Source organism: Bombina bombina, chromosome 7 (assembly GCF_027579735.1).
Source record: "Bombina bombina isolate aBomBom1 chromosome 7, aBomBom1.pri, whole genome shotgun sequence".
In the NCBI taxonomy this organism is placed as follows: Eukaryota; Metazoa; Chordata; class Amphibia; order Anura; family Bombinatoridae; genus Bombina; species Bombina bombina.
Genome location: NC_069505.1, coordinates 413545132 through 413558087, shown reverse-complemented (window position 1 = coordinate 413558087; position 12956 = coordinate 413545132). Strand labels below are relative to the sequence as shown.

The 12956-nt window shown below is 40.7% G+C and overlaps 1 protein-coding gene across 4 annotated transcripts in view; it reads right to left on the bottom strand.

Moving 5' to 3' along the window:
- KCTD17 (potassium channel tetramerization domain containing 17) overlaps nucleotides 1-11762 on the bottom strand; it is a 36310-nt gene extending 24548 nt beyond the window's left edge. Inside the window, exons 1-3 of one of the 4 annotated variants that reach the window (XM_053721220.1) lie at nucleotides 11172-11762; nucleotides 4739-4847; nucleotides 2120-2205 (exon numbers count right to left, since the gene is read on the bottom strand). In XM_053721220.1, coding sequence (XP_053577195.1) covers nucleotides 2120-2205; nucleotides 4739-4847; nucleotides 11172-11357 — 381 coding nt within the window. In that variant the 5' untranslated portion in view covers nucleotides 11358-11762. The remainder of the gene's footprint in view (nucleotides 1-2119; nucleotides 2206-4738; nucleotides 4848-11171) is intronic. The other 3 variants (XM_053721221.1, XM_053721222.1, XM_053721219.1) reach the window with 3 other exon arrangements.
- Between the last annotated feature and the right edge of the window lie 1194 nt (nucleotides 11763-12956).

Below are 12956 nucleotides of genomic sequence, written 5' to 3'. Positions count from 1 at the left end.
CAGCCACGGGCCCATCCATCTGGCCCATCAAGACTCACTCTCATTTCATCAGTCCATAAAACCTTAGAAAAATCAGTCTTGAGATATTTCTTGGCCCAGTCTTGACGTTTCAGCTTGTGTGTCTTGTTCAGTGGTGGTCGTCTTTCAGCCTTTCTTACCTTGGCCATGTCTCTGAGTATTGCACACCTTGTGCCTTTGGGCACTCCAGTGATGTTGCAGCTCTGAAATATGGCCAAACTGGTGGCAAGTGGCATCTTGGCAGCTGCACGCTTGACTTTTCTCAGTTCATGGGCAGTTATTTTGCGCCTTGGTTTTTCCACACGCTTCTTGCGACCCTGTTGACTATTTTGAATGAAACGCTTGATTGTTCGATGATCACGCTTCAGAAGCTTTGCAATTTTAAGAGTGCTGCATCCCTCTGCAAGATATCTCACTATTTTTTACTTTTCTGAGCCTGTCAAGTCCTTATTTTGACCCATTTTGCCAAAGGAAAGGAAGTTGCCTAATAATTATGCACACCTGATATAGGGTGTTGATGTCATTAGACCACACCCCTTCTCATTACAGAGATGCACATCACCTAATATGCTTAATTGGTAGTAGGCTTTCAAGCCTATACAGCTTGGAGTAAGACAACATGCATAAAGAGGATGATGTGGTCAAAATACTAATTTGCCTAATAATTCTGCACACAGTGTAGAGTTTGCAGTATCCAGGTTGCTGCTTTTTTTAGTAACATGCTACATGTGGGCGGGGTAAGACCCGAGGGGGCAGGACTAAGCAGTAGGAAGTCACTCAAAGGTCAGGGCAGGTCACTAGATATTTTACAACTACAGCTGTCTGGAAAATTCCATTTTATTGGGGCCCCTGTGTGTTGTGTTGTGGTAAAAAAATAAGCTCCTAGTATCACCACTGAACATGGAGGGGAGATCAGACACCAGTAAATATGAGGGTAATCAGGAACAGATCAATTTGATATTAGAGAAGGCATGGGGTAAGCAATGGCTGATCTATGCAGTGTCCCCTTCAATACAGTAACACCCCAAACCTGTAAGTTGTCAGCTGCATTGAATTTGCAAGCTAGTGCTTATTTTTAATGTCCAGTGCTATAAGTTTAAGGGACATTAAAGGGACATTATACACTAGATTTTTCTTTGCATAAATGTTTTGTAGATGATTTATTTATAAAACCCATCGGGGGGGTTTGAAATATTGTATAGTTTTGCTTATTTTAAATAACATTGTGCTGATTTTCAGACTCCTAACCAAGCCCCAAAGTATCAGATGTAGACCCAGGTCTACAGATTCTTGCTGCTATGGTTTGTGTAATGGGTCTTTAAATATGCAGGGAAGGGGGGGGGTCTGCTCTTCCTGCTACCTCAGACCCTTTCACTGGGTGTCCCAGCCTAACCTCACCCATAGTGCTAAAGAGGGAGCTTCTAAGTAAGTTTTTAAAAGGTTTTATACTGTATTTTTAGATCAGCATCTGTCCATATTCTTCTTTATAGTAGTGTCTATTATATGCAGTTATATAAAAATAGCTGTAAACTGTCCCTTTAAACACTGTGAGACTGTTCCTCCACTAACTTATTTATAACTGTCCCTAATGGTGCTCAGCAGAAGAGATAATATAGCGTTCTTTTAAACCGAGGGAAATCTTGCAGCATACATATGGAGATTAAATCTTTACACTTATTTTTTTCAATATTTAAACAAGCATAATTTATAAAAACAAAATGTGCATATTGTCCTCGGGCTAATATTTACTTTGAATACATCATTCTATCTAGCGTTTGATGTTTAAAGTCCCATTAAAGGGAATGCAGCTTCTTGAGGAGTGACAGGAGGGAAATATAAGGAAGGAGATAGGGAAATCAGATAACCAGAAGTAGAACGCGTAGGAAATAAACCAAGAGAGGTTGGGGGATGCAGACATGAGGGTAATAGCAGAAAGATGCAGTAATAGCACACACCAAAGACAGAGGGAGCAGAATAGAAAGAGATACTATGCAAACAAGCTAAGCTCATGGGGACCGTCAGGGTGAGGTGGGTACGTTTGGGCATCACACAAACGATGGGAAGGAGTAAGATGGGGCATTAGCAGGTTTTGGGTACTTACGTTTGCACCATCTTCCCCTTCCATCTTGTCCTGAATTATCTTGACCAATGAAGTAATGTTATAAAACTCTGCCTCTTCCAAAACTCCTGAGAGAGAAAGAAGGAGGGGAAGGGGAGACAGTAGTGATAGGAGAGGATTTTAGACACAGAAAAGACATTTAGAATAGAAAAGAGAAAGATATTGTTAAAAATATTGGTTCAAGAAGAACTGTTGCCATATAATGCTCACACGTGCATACTCCTCAGTATGCTCTTATGGGAGACCAAGAGGGAACTATGGATAGAAGTAGACTGAAAGATTTTAAAGTTGTCTGCTGTATCTGAATCATAACATTTTTCATTCAGACTTCCATGTCCCCTAAAAAGGGACGTATACATTATTTTAGCTAACAGATATACACCATTTTTTTGTCTATTAACCCTTTGAGTACTACCTGGGTGCTAAGCTTTTTTTTTTTTTTTTTTTTTATTTTGATCCCCAATCTGTAGCTGCTTAGATGCCTGAGATACAGGCTTCTAAGCAGCATGCCCCCTGCTCCTATACTTAACATTGTATAAATAAAGTTGTGTGGTGACGTCATCACGTCATTGCACGTGACGTCACTGAGCATAACGTGAAGCCCCGACAATGCCTGTCACAATGCAGGCCAGATCGCTGGGGTAGGAGCCCCCAGATATCCCTCAAGGTGGGAGAGTGCTAGCCACGGCTCTGAGCCATCATTAGCACCAGAGTGGGAAACTCTGCGACGGCTCAGAGCCGTCATTAGCACTCAAGGGGTCAAAATAGCATCTAATTGATCAGAAATACAGTGTAGACATTGTTAATGTTGTAAATGACTATTGGAGCTGAAACAGCTAATTTTTAATAGAATATCTACATAGGCATATTGAGGCCCATTATCACCAACCATCTGTCCTGTGTTCCAATGGCACGTTGTGTTTGCTAATATAATTTTATCATTAAAAAGGCCAATTGATCATTAGAAAAACCTTTTGCAACTATGTAAGAACAGCTGAAAACTATTGTGCTGATTAAAGAAGCAATACAACTGGCCTTCATTAGACTAGTTGAGTATCTGGAACATCAGCAATAGTGGGTTTGATTACAGACTCAAGATGGCCAGAAACAAATAACTTAATTCTGAAACTCATTAGTCTATTCTTGTTCTGAGAAATGAAGGCTACACCATGTGGAAAATGGGGTGCACAACTGAGCAAGAGCACAAATACATGTCTAGTTTGAGAAACAGATGCCAAGTCTTCAACTAGCAAAGTTATGTGTTCGTGTGTTATATATATATATATATATATATATATATATATATATAGGAGAAGGTATGGAATAGTTATGAGAAGGTATGAGGTAGTTATGGGAAGGTATGGGGTAATATGGGAAGGTATGGGGTAGTAATGAGAAGGTATGGGGTAATATGGGAAGGTATAGGGTGATATGGGAAGGCATGAGGTAGTTATGAGAAGGTATGGGGTAGTTATGAGAAGGTATGGGCTAATATGGGAAGTTATGGAGTAATATGGGAAGATATGTGGTAATATAGAAAGGTATGGGGTAGTTATGAAAAGGTATGGGGTAGTTATGAGAAGGAAGGTATGGGGTAGTTATGGGAAGGTATGGGGTAGTTATTGAGAAGGTATGGGGTGATATGGGAAGGTTTAGGGTGAAATGGGAAGGCATGGGGTAGTTATGAGAAGGTATGGGCTAATATGTGAAACAGTTCCCAAGTGACAGACAGCACACACCTGATGCTTGTGGTAGAGGGCCACTGCACACACCTCTCTGTAATATGTAGACAACTGATTTCCACAGCACCAAAAATGATAGGAAAATTGTTGAACAAACTTAGCTTTTATTATTCCATTTCAGCACTTGGCACACAGCAGCAAAAAAGGTGAAGGTATGGAGTAATATGGGAAGGTATAGGGTAGTTATGAGAAGGTATGGGGTAGCTATGAGAAAGCAAGGGGTAGCTATGAGAAAGCAAGGGGTAGTTATGAGAAGGTATGGGGTAGTTATGAGAAGGTATGGGGTAGCTATGAGAAGGCAAGGGGTAGCTATGAGAAAGCAAGGGGTAGCTATGAGAAAGCAAGGGGTAGTTATGAGAAGGTATGGGGTAGTTATGAGAAGGTATGGGGTAGCTATGAGAAGGCAAGGGGTAGTTATGAGAAGGTATCGGGTAGTTATGAGAAGCTATGGGGTAGTTATGAGAAGCTATGGGGTAGTTATGAGAAGGTATGTGGTAGTTATGAGAAGGTATGGGGTAGTTATGAGAAGGTATGTGGTAGTTATGAGAAGGTATGGGGTAGTTATGAGAAGGTATGGGGTAGTTATGAGAAGGTATGTGGTAGTTATGAGAAGCTATGGGGTAGTTATGAGAAGGTATGTGGTAGTTATGAGAAGGTATGGGGTAGTTATTAGAAGGTATCGGGTAGTTATGAGAAGGTATCGGGTAGTTATGAGAAGCTAAGGGGTAGTTATGAGAAGCTATGGGGTAGTTATGAGAAGGTAAGGGGTAGTTTTGAGAAGGTAAGGGGTAGTTATGAGAAGTTATGGGGTAGTTATGAGAAGTTATGGAGTGAGGGGAGAGGGGATGGTCAGAGTTACCTTCTATGGACACATTTTTGTCTAGAATGAGTTTTCCATGACGTAGATAGCATAAGATTGGACCAAAGTATGTTGGATCCCTGTCAATGAGGAATGCTCCTGTCTCGTCCTAAAAGGATGAAATAGTGAGAGAAAGTGAGCAATAGAGCAAGAAACAGGCAGCACAAGGAAGGGGTCACAGGCAGCGCAGGGAAGGGGTCACAGGCAGCACAGGGGAGGGGCCACAGGAGGGCAGAGGGGGACTGAGCAGCACAACAAAAATCACATGTATTAAATGGTTAGAGCCAGGCATTGTTCCGTTACTTACCATAGATGACAATGTGCTTAACCTCCGGAAAGTGACATAGTAACATTGTAGTTTAGGTTGAAAGAAGACAGAATTCTATTGAGTTCAACATTTAATTTACATAAAACACATAAGTAAAGCAACCCCTAGGAGCTGCAAGCGTTGCAGCTCTCAAGCAGAACATGTCTTGTTAACCAATTAGTAGCAGCAGTAGTAAAACCAATCAATTGGCAGCCCTGTTCTGCTTAGTATTTGCACAGCTTGCAGCTCCTGAGTGGGACCTCACCTATGTTTTTAACCTTTTTGAGGGTGTTTTCTAGGGTAATGCAAAAATGACAAATAAGAAAAACAAAATGTATGCTTACCTGATAAATGTATTTATTTCTGGGCATAGAGAGTCCACAAAACATTCTAATTACTAGTGGGAATATCACTCCTGGCCAGCAGGAGGCGGCAAAGAGCACCTCAGGAAAGCTGTTAACTATCACTTCCCTTACCCATAACTCCCAGTCATTCAGCCGAAGGGAACAGAAAAAGAAGTAACACAAGGATATAGAGGTGCCTGAGGTTTGTACAAAAAAAAACAACAACTGTCATCTGAATTTAACTTTTTGAGTGCTAACGACGACTCTGAGCTGTCGCAAATTGTCCCAGTCAGGTGCTGACGACGGCTCTGAGCTGTCGCAAATTGTCCCAGTCAGGTGCTGACGACGACTCTGAGCCATCGCAAATTGTCCCAGTCAGGTGCTGACGACGGCTCAGAGCTGTCGCTAGCACTCACCCACAGAGGCGTAACTAGAAACCATTGGGCCCAGGTGCAAGAATCTAAGAAGCCTTTCTCAGAGAAGTCACGTCTAGCCAAACTTAGACGTTCAATCTCCAAGCAGTCAGCTTCAGAGAAACCAGATTTGGATGAAGAAAGGGACCCTGAAGTAGAAGGTCCTTCCTGAAAGGTAACCTACACGGCAGAAAAAATGCCATTGTGAGCAGATCTGCAAACCAGATCCTGCGAGGCCATGCAGGAGCTATTAGACTCACAGAAACTCTTTCCTGTTTGATGCGAGCAATTACTCATGGAAGCAACAAAAACGGAGGAAACAGGTATGCTAGGTTGAGGCTCCAAGGAACCACTAGAGCAACTACCAGAACGGCTAAAGGATCTCTTGACCTTGAACCGTACTTTGGAAGCTTGGCATTTTGATGAGACGCCATCAGATCCAACTCCGGACCCCCCACCTGAGAGTTATCATTGTGAAAACCTCTGGGTGGAAAGCCCACTCTCCGGGATGAAAAGCCTGCCTGCTTAGAAAATCCACCTCCCAGTTGTCTACCCCTGGTAAGTGGATGGCAGAGAGATGGCAATCGTGAGACTCCGAGTTCCTCCCTGGTGATTGATGTAGGCCACCGAGGAGATGTTGTCCGACTGAAATCTGATAAATCGGACCAAAGCTAGTTGAGGCCAAGCTATTAAAGCATAGAAAATTGTTCTTAACTCCAAGATGTTTATTGAAAGAGAGACTCCTCAGGAGTCCACAGACCCAGACCCTGTGTCTTTACAAAACCCCAAACTGCTCCCCAGCCTAACAGGCTAGCGCCCATGGTCACAATCACTCAGGAAGCATGTGCCGGAGACAGATGGTCCTGTGAAACCCACCATGAGAGTGAGACTCTTGTTGGGGAATCCAAATTTATCTTCTGCGAGATATCAGTGGTCCCCGTTCCATTAACTGAGCATGCATAGCTGCAGAGGTCTCAGATGGAAACGAGCAATAGGAATAATGTCCATGGAGGCAACCATCAGTCCAATCACCTCCATGCATTAAACCACAGATGGACGAATAGCAGACTGGAGAGACAGGCAAGAAACAGGAAGCTTGGATTTTCTGACATCCGTCAGAAAAATCTTCATGGACAGGAAATCTATGATTGTTCCCAAGAAACAAACCCTTGAATCTGGAACAAGGGAACTATTTCCCAGATTCAATTTCCACCCATGGTAACGTAGAATGGACAACATCATCTTGCTAGATGAAAAGATGGAGCTTGAACTAGAATGTCGTCTAGATAAGGCACCACAGCAATACCCTGGGACCTCACCACTGCCAGAAGAGCCCCCAGAACCTTGGTAAAACAGGGAGCTAGAGCAAGGCCAAAAGGAAGAGCAACAAACTGGAAATGTTTGTTCAGGAAGCCAAACTTTACATAGTGGTAATGATCCCTGTGAATAGGAACATGAAGATACGCATCCTTCAGATCTGTGGTCATCATAAACTGACCCTTTTGGACAAAAGGAAGAATACAACGGATGGTCTCCATCTTTAAGGTCGGAACCCTGAGGAATTGATTGAGACACTTTAAGTCCAGAATGGGACGAACAGTGCCCTCCTTCTTGGGAACTACAAACAGATTTGAATATAATCTTAGACCCAGTTCCTCTAGAGGAACTGGAACAATCACTCCCAGGGATGATAGATCCTTTACACAGTTTAAAAAGGCCTCTCTCTTTATCTGATTCACAGATAACCTTGACAGGTGGAACCTGCCACTGGAGGACAAGATTTGAATCCTATTCTGTAACTGTGGGATACTATATCTATGGTGCAAGGATCTGGAACACCACGTATCCAAGCCTGCTAAAAAAGGAAAGCCTACCCCCCACTTGATCCACTACAGGACTGGGAGTCGGCCCCTTCATGTTGATTTAGAATCAATGGAAGGCTTCTTAGCTTGCTTCCCCCTATTCCAAGGCTGGCCGGACCTCCAAGAAGATTTGGATTGATCCAACTTGGAAGAGGAAGACTTCTGACCCTTAAAGTTACGAAAGGAACGAAAATTAGAATTTTGGCGACCCTTAGGGTTATTCTTTTTATCCTGAGGTAGGAAAGAACCCTTTCAACCTGAAATGTCAGAAATAATTTCGTCCAGACCTGGTCCAAACAAGGTTTTACCCTTTTAAGGCAGAGATAAAAGCTTGGATTTGAATGTAACATCTGCAGACCAAGATTTTAACCAGAGAGCTCAGCAAGCTAAAACTGTAAAATCAGACATCTTAGCACCCAACCTAAGAACTTGCATGTTGGCATCACGAATAAATGTATTGGCTACCTTGAGAGCCTTAATCCTGGCTTGGATCTCCTTTATAGAAGTCTCTTCTAGGATAAGATTAGATAAATCATCGCACCAATAAGATGCTGCCCCCGCAACTGTAACAATACTAGCAACAGGTTGCCACTGTAATCCCTGATGAATGTACATCTTCTTCAAAAAGCCTCAAGCTTCTTACCCATGGGATCCTTGAAAGAACAATTATCTTCAATAGGAATAGTAGTTCTCTTAGCCAGAGTAGAGATAACTCCCTCTACCTTGGACATTGTGCCCACGAGTCACGAATAGAGAGCAACAGGAAACATCCTTTTAAAAACGGGGGTCGGGAAAAAAGGAATCCCTGGTTTATCCCATTCCTGAGTTATAATATCTGCCATACGATCTGGAACTGAAAATACTTCCACAGATGAGGGTACATCATATACCTTATTAAGCTTATTAGACCTCTTTGGATTCTCCGCAACAGGTTCGGATTCTTCCAAAGAAGGTGTTCTAACTTAAATCTAAAATTAATCTCCTCTGAATCTGCAGAATTTGTCACTACACTATCAGAAGCCACTGAAGAATTATCCTCATCAGATAATTGAGACAAACTGACTAACGCAGCTTTAGTGGAGTCAGCCTTACTAACATCAATATGTTTAGATTTCCTCTTTCGTTTACCAGAAACCTTTAGAAAAGCTGATAAAGCGCAGTGAAATCCCCAGGTAAAAAAAACACCCCCAGAAGGTTGAGAAGAACCGCAGGGCACTGCATGTGAAGCTTGAGGGGAAAGCTGAGGCGTAGCTAGGATAACACTATCCTGAGAGACAGGAGGCTCAGCAAGAGACATCTTATCATTAAGCTTTAAACTTTTATTTAAACATGAAGAGAAAAACTGTACAAGAGGAATTATCTTAGCCTCCAAACACAATAAGCATTTTTCAAATGAATCAACTTCAGCATTAGTGTCCATAATTGGGTATCAGTTCACAATTAACAAAAACATTTAAATGCCAAATTACGTTTATTTATATGAAGCAACAAAACATAAATAAGCACTTAAAACCCTCAGCTCTGCTGAGGTCTTACCCCTCTAGAAGTTGCTATCCCACTAGTACAGAAAACCGGACAAACCCGGTAGCAAAAAAACACCTCCTTGTTACCGGAACAGCCCAAATCCACTTGCCGCTGTAGATAGAAGAAAATGTAGCCTCCATACTCGCCGCTACAAACTCCAATCTGAACAGAGAAGCCAAAAACCGGAAGTGCAGAGGAGCGGTCACGTGACCGCAATTAAACAACTTTTTTTTGTTTTGTTTTTTTAAATTGCGCCAAACAAAAACGGCGCGAAAACCAACAGCAACACACCTACCTGTTTTCAACAAAAGATTCCAAAGAAATTAAGTAAATTTGATAATAAAAGTAAAATTTGGAAGTTTGGTAAATCTGTATGCTCTGAATCCTGAAAGCTTCATTTTGACTTTACCGTCCCTTTAAAGGGACAGTCTACAATATCATTTTTATTGTTTTAAAAGACAGATAATCCCTCTATTACCCATTTCCCTGTTTTGCGTAACCAACACTGTTATATTAATATACTTTTTACCTCTGTGATTACCTTGTATCTAAGAACCTTCTGACAGCCCCCTGATCGCATGAATATGTATGTATTATCTATTGACTTGCATCTTAGCCAATTAGTACTTTGTTGTACTGACTCTTAAAGGGACAGTCAACCATAGAATTGTTATTGTTTTAAAAGATAGATAATCCCTTTATTACCCATTCCCCAGTTTTACATAACCAACAGTTATATTAATGTACTTTTTACCTTTGTGATTACCTTGAAGCTAGGAACCTTCTTCCAGGCCCCTGATCACATGACTGTGACTGTTTATTATCTATTGTCTTAAATTTAGCATTGTATTGTGCTAGATCTTAAATAACTTTCTGTGCCTGAACACAGTGTTATCTATATAGCCCACGTGTACTTTCTGTCTCTTTGTGTTGAAAAGAGATTTTAAAAGCCTGTGACAAGAGGCAGCCCTCAAAAGCTTAGAGATTAGCATATGAGCCTACCTATGTTTAGTTTCAACTAAGAATACCAAGAGAAAAAAGCAAATTTGATGATAAAAGTAAATTGGAAAGTCAATTAAAATTAAAAGTCCTATCTGAATAATGAAAGTTTAATTTATACTTGACTGTCCCTTTAAATAACTCCCTGGGCGTGAGCAAAATGTTATCTTTATGGCCCACATGAACTAGCAGGCTCCTATTGTGAAAAGCAAATAAAAAAAGCATGTGATTAAGAGGCTGTCTTTAGTGGCTTAGAAACAGGCAGAACTTTAGAGGTATAAATGTTATGAAATATATTAATATAACAATGTTGGTTGTGCAAGCTGGTGAATGGGTAGTAAAGGCGTTGTCTATCTTTTTAAACAATAACAATTTTTGTGTAGACTGTCCCTTTAACCAAGCTAATAGTAAACACACCCTGGGCTGTTACTTGGAAAACGTATCTGTTTATAGGCAGTTTATAATGAGATTTCCCCCAGGCACAAGATGTGCACGTCCTGCACACTAAATAAAGGTACAAGGGAAAAAAACTCAGTTATAAGAGAACAATACTGAGATAGGTGGTTCCATTAGGAGCATAGATTCACTAAAGTTTATTTTAAAGACCTCCCCAGTAAGAAACTCTCCAGTTCCCTTGATATCTTATCAAGCTGGCTCACTCAGGGCCTAATATTTAAAACCTCTCCAGCACAAAGAGAAATCACACAAACTCTTTGGGATTTTTATCCCTTGTATTGTAATGTAGGAGTCTGTTTCACATAAAGATCACTACATAGCAACAAACATTTCTCAAGATAAAATTTATGTTTCTAAATTTTATTTAAGGGCTTTGCGGTACCACCTGAGCCGGAAAGGTTTTGAATATCAGACCCTAAGGCTTGGAATGTTATCTCCCATTATTTTTCTGATTGTTTGAATCTTAGTGAATCTAGTCCCGTGAAATGAACGAAAGAAGCACGAGTTTTGTGTTGGCGCATGACTCACCCTCTCGGACAGCAGCTGGGAATCCTGACAAAGCCTCCAGAGGAAGGAGTTTGGCTCCCGGCACAGGGTCTGCTTCGTGGTGAGGAAGACGGAGCCCCCCACATTTAAACGGACCCACTGCCCAGTATCGCTGTCAATCCTGTTAGCCGGGGTCACCCCAAGCTGTGCCCACTGCATGCCATTCATTCTATAGTCTTCTGCCCGTCCTGGGTGCTCTCTCACCTATGTGTATATCCCACAGCTGAGGTTTGTGTTGATTTATTTAATTGTATTTAGTCTTCTGCATCTCTAATGCTTCCTGGATTTCATTAGATATTTATGTCTAACGTCATTTGTCACCTCTCAGTTCTTTCGTGGTATCTGTACATCTCCCTTTTTTACATTTGTACATTCTGTCTAATTCTCTGTTGTCTCATTTTTTTATTTTTTGTTCCTGCCATGTCACTTTCCTTGCCGCACCCTTCCCCTCGGGAACAGGTTGTCACCGTAGGTGTAATGTGCTCAGATACCTGTCCCCAATGCATCTATGAATCCCATCTGCCGCAACAACTCTCATTCAACTGTTTAAACAATGGTTTGTGTAGGGGTGTGTAGGGGTGTGTTATCTCTCATCTGTTGGTCTGAAACAAGACTCTGGTGAAGAGGTAAAAGCAATAAATATGTTTAAACAATAGTTGTTTTTAATGACAAAAAGTTACAGTAAACTATTTAGAAACTAACAGGAAGTGTATGTTTGTGCACAGTAGCACAGTAGCTCACTGGCTATTTCTATTGGTTGACATTTAAAAGCCTAATGAGCAGAGGAACAAAAAATATTTGTTTAGCATTAATTCTTCAATAAACAACATAAAGCTGTAATACATTTTAAAATGCCCTCAATTAGGTACAACAACAACAAAAAAACAATTGTAAGTCCTGGTAAAAGGAACATTAAAAAGGATATAAAATCAGGAATTCAACTTTTATTATTCAGACAATCATTATTATCAGATCTACTTGTTGGTAGCCAGCCTTTGTTAAGGAGCATACTAAGGTAGGCTCAGCTATGCTTTACTGGGAGCTAGCTGCTGATTGGCAAATACACACATATGCCTTTTGTTATCGGCTCACCAGCTGTGTTCAGCTAGCTCTCAGTAGTGCATTGCTGCTCTGGAGCTCAATTTAACTATGTGTTTAACTGCTTTGCAAGCATTCAACACACAGTTCAATGCAAACTACAGTGCAGTAATAAAATTACATTAAAGGGACACTAAACCCAAATTTTTCTTTCATGATTCAGATAAAGCTGCGATTTTACGCAACTTTTTAATTTACTCCTACTATCAATTTTTCTTTATTCTCTTGCTATCTTTATTTGAAATACCAGGAGTCTAAGCTTAGGAGCCGGCCCATTTTTGGTTCAGCCCCCTGGGTAGCGCTACATTTACCCACCAATCAGCAAGCGCTATCCAGGTTCTGAACCAAAAATGGGCCGGCTTCTAAGCTTAGATTCCTGCTTTACAATTAAAGATAGCAAGAGAGCGAAAATTTTTTATAATAGGAGTAAATTAGAAAGTTGCTTAAAATTGCTGCTCTATCTGAATCATGAAAGAAAAAACTTGGGTTCAGTGTCCCCTTTAAAGCATTTCCTGTTTTTAACTTTTAATTCACTTTCAACTAAAAAATATTTCTCTATAGAATAAGTAAAAAAAAAATTATATATATATATATATATATATATATATATATATATATAATATGAATTTAAAAAAACAATAAATTAATTTATAGCATGATTTTTATTAT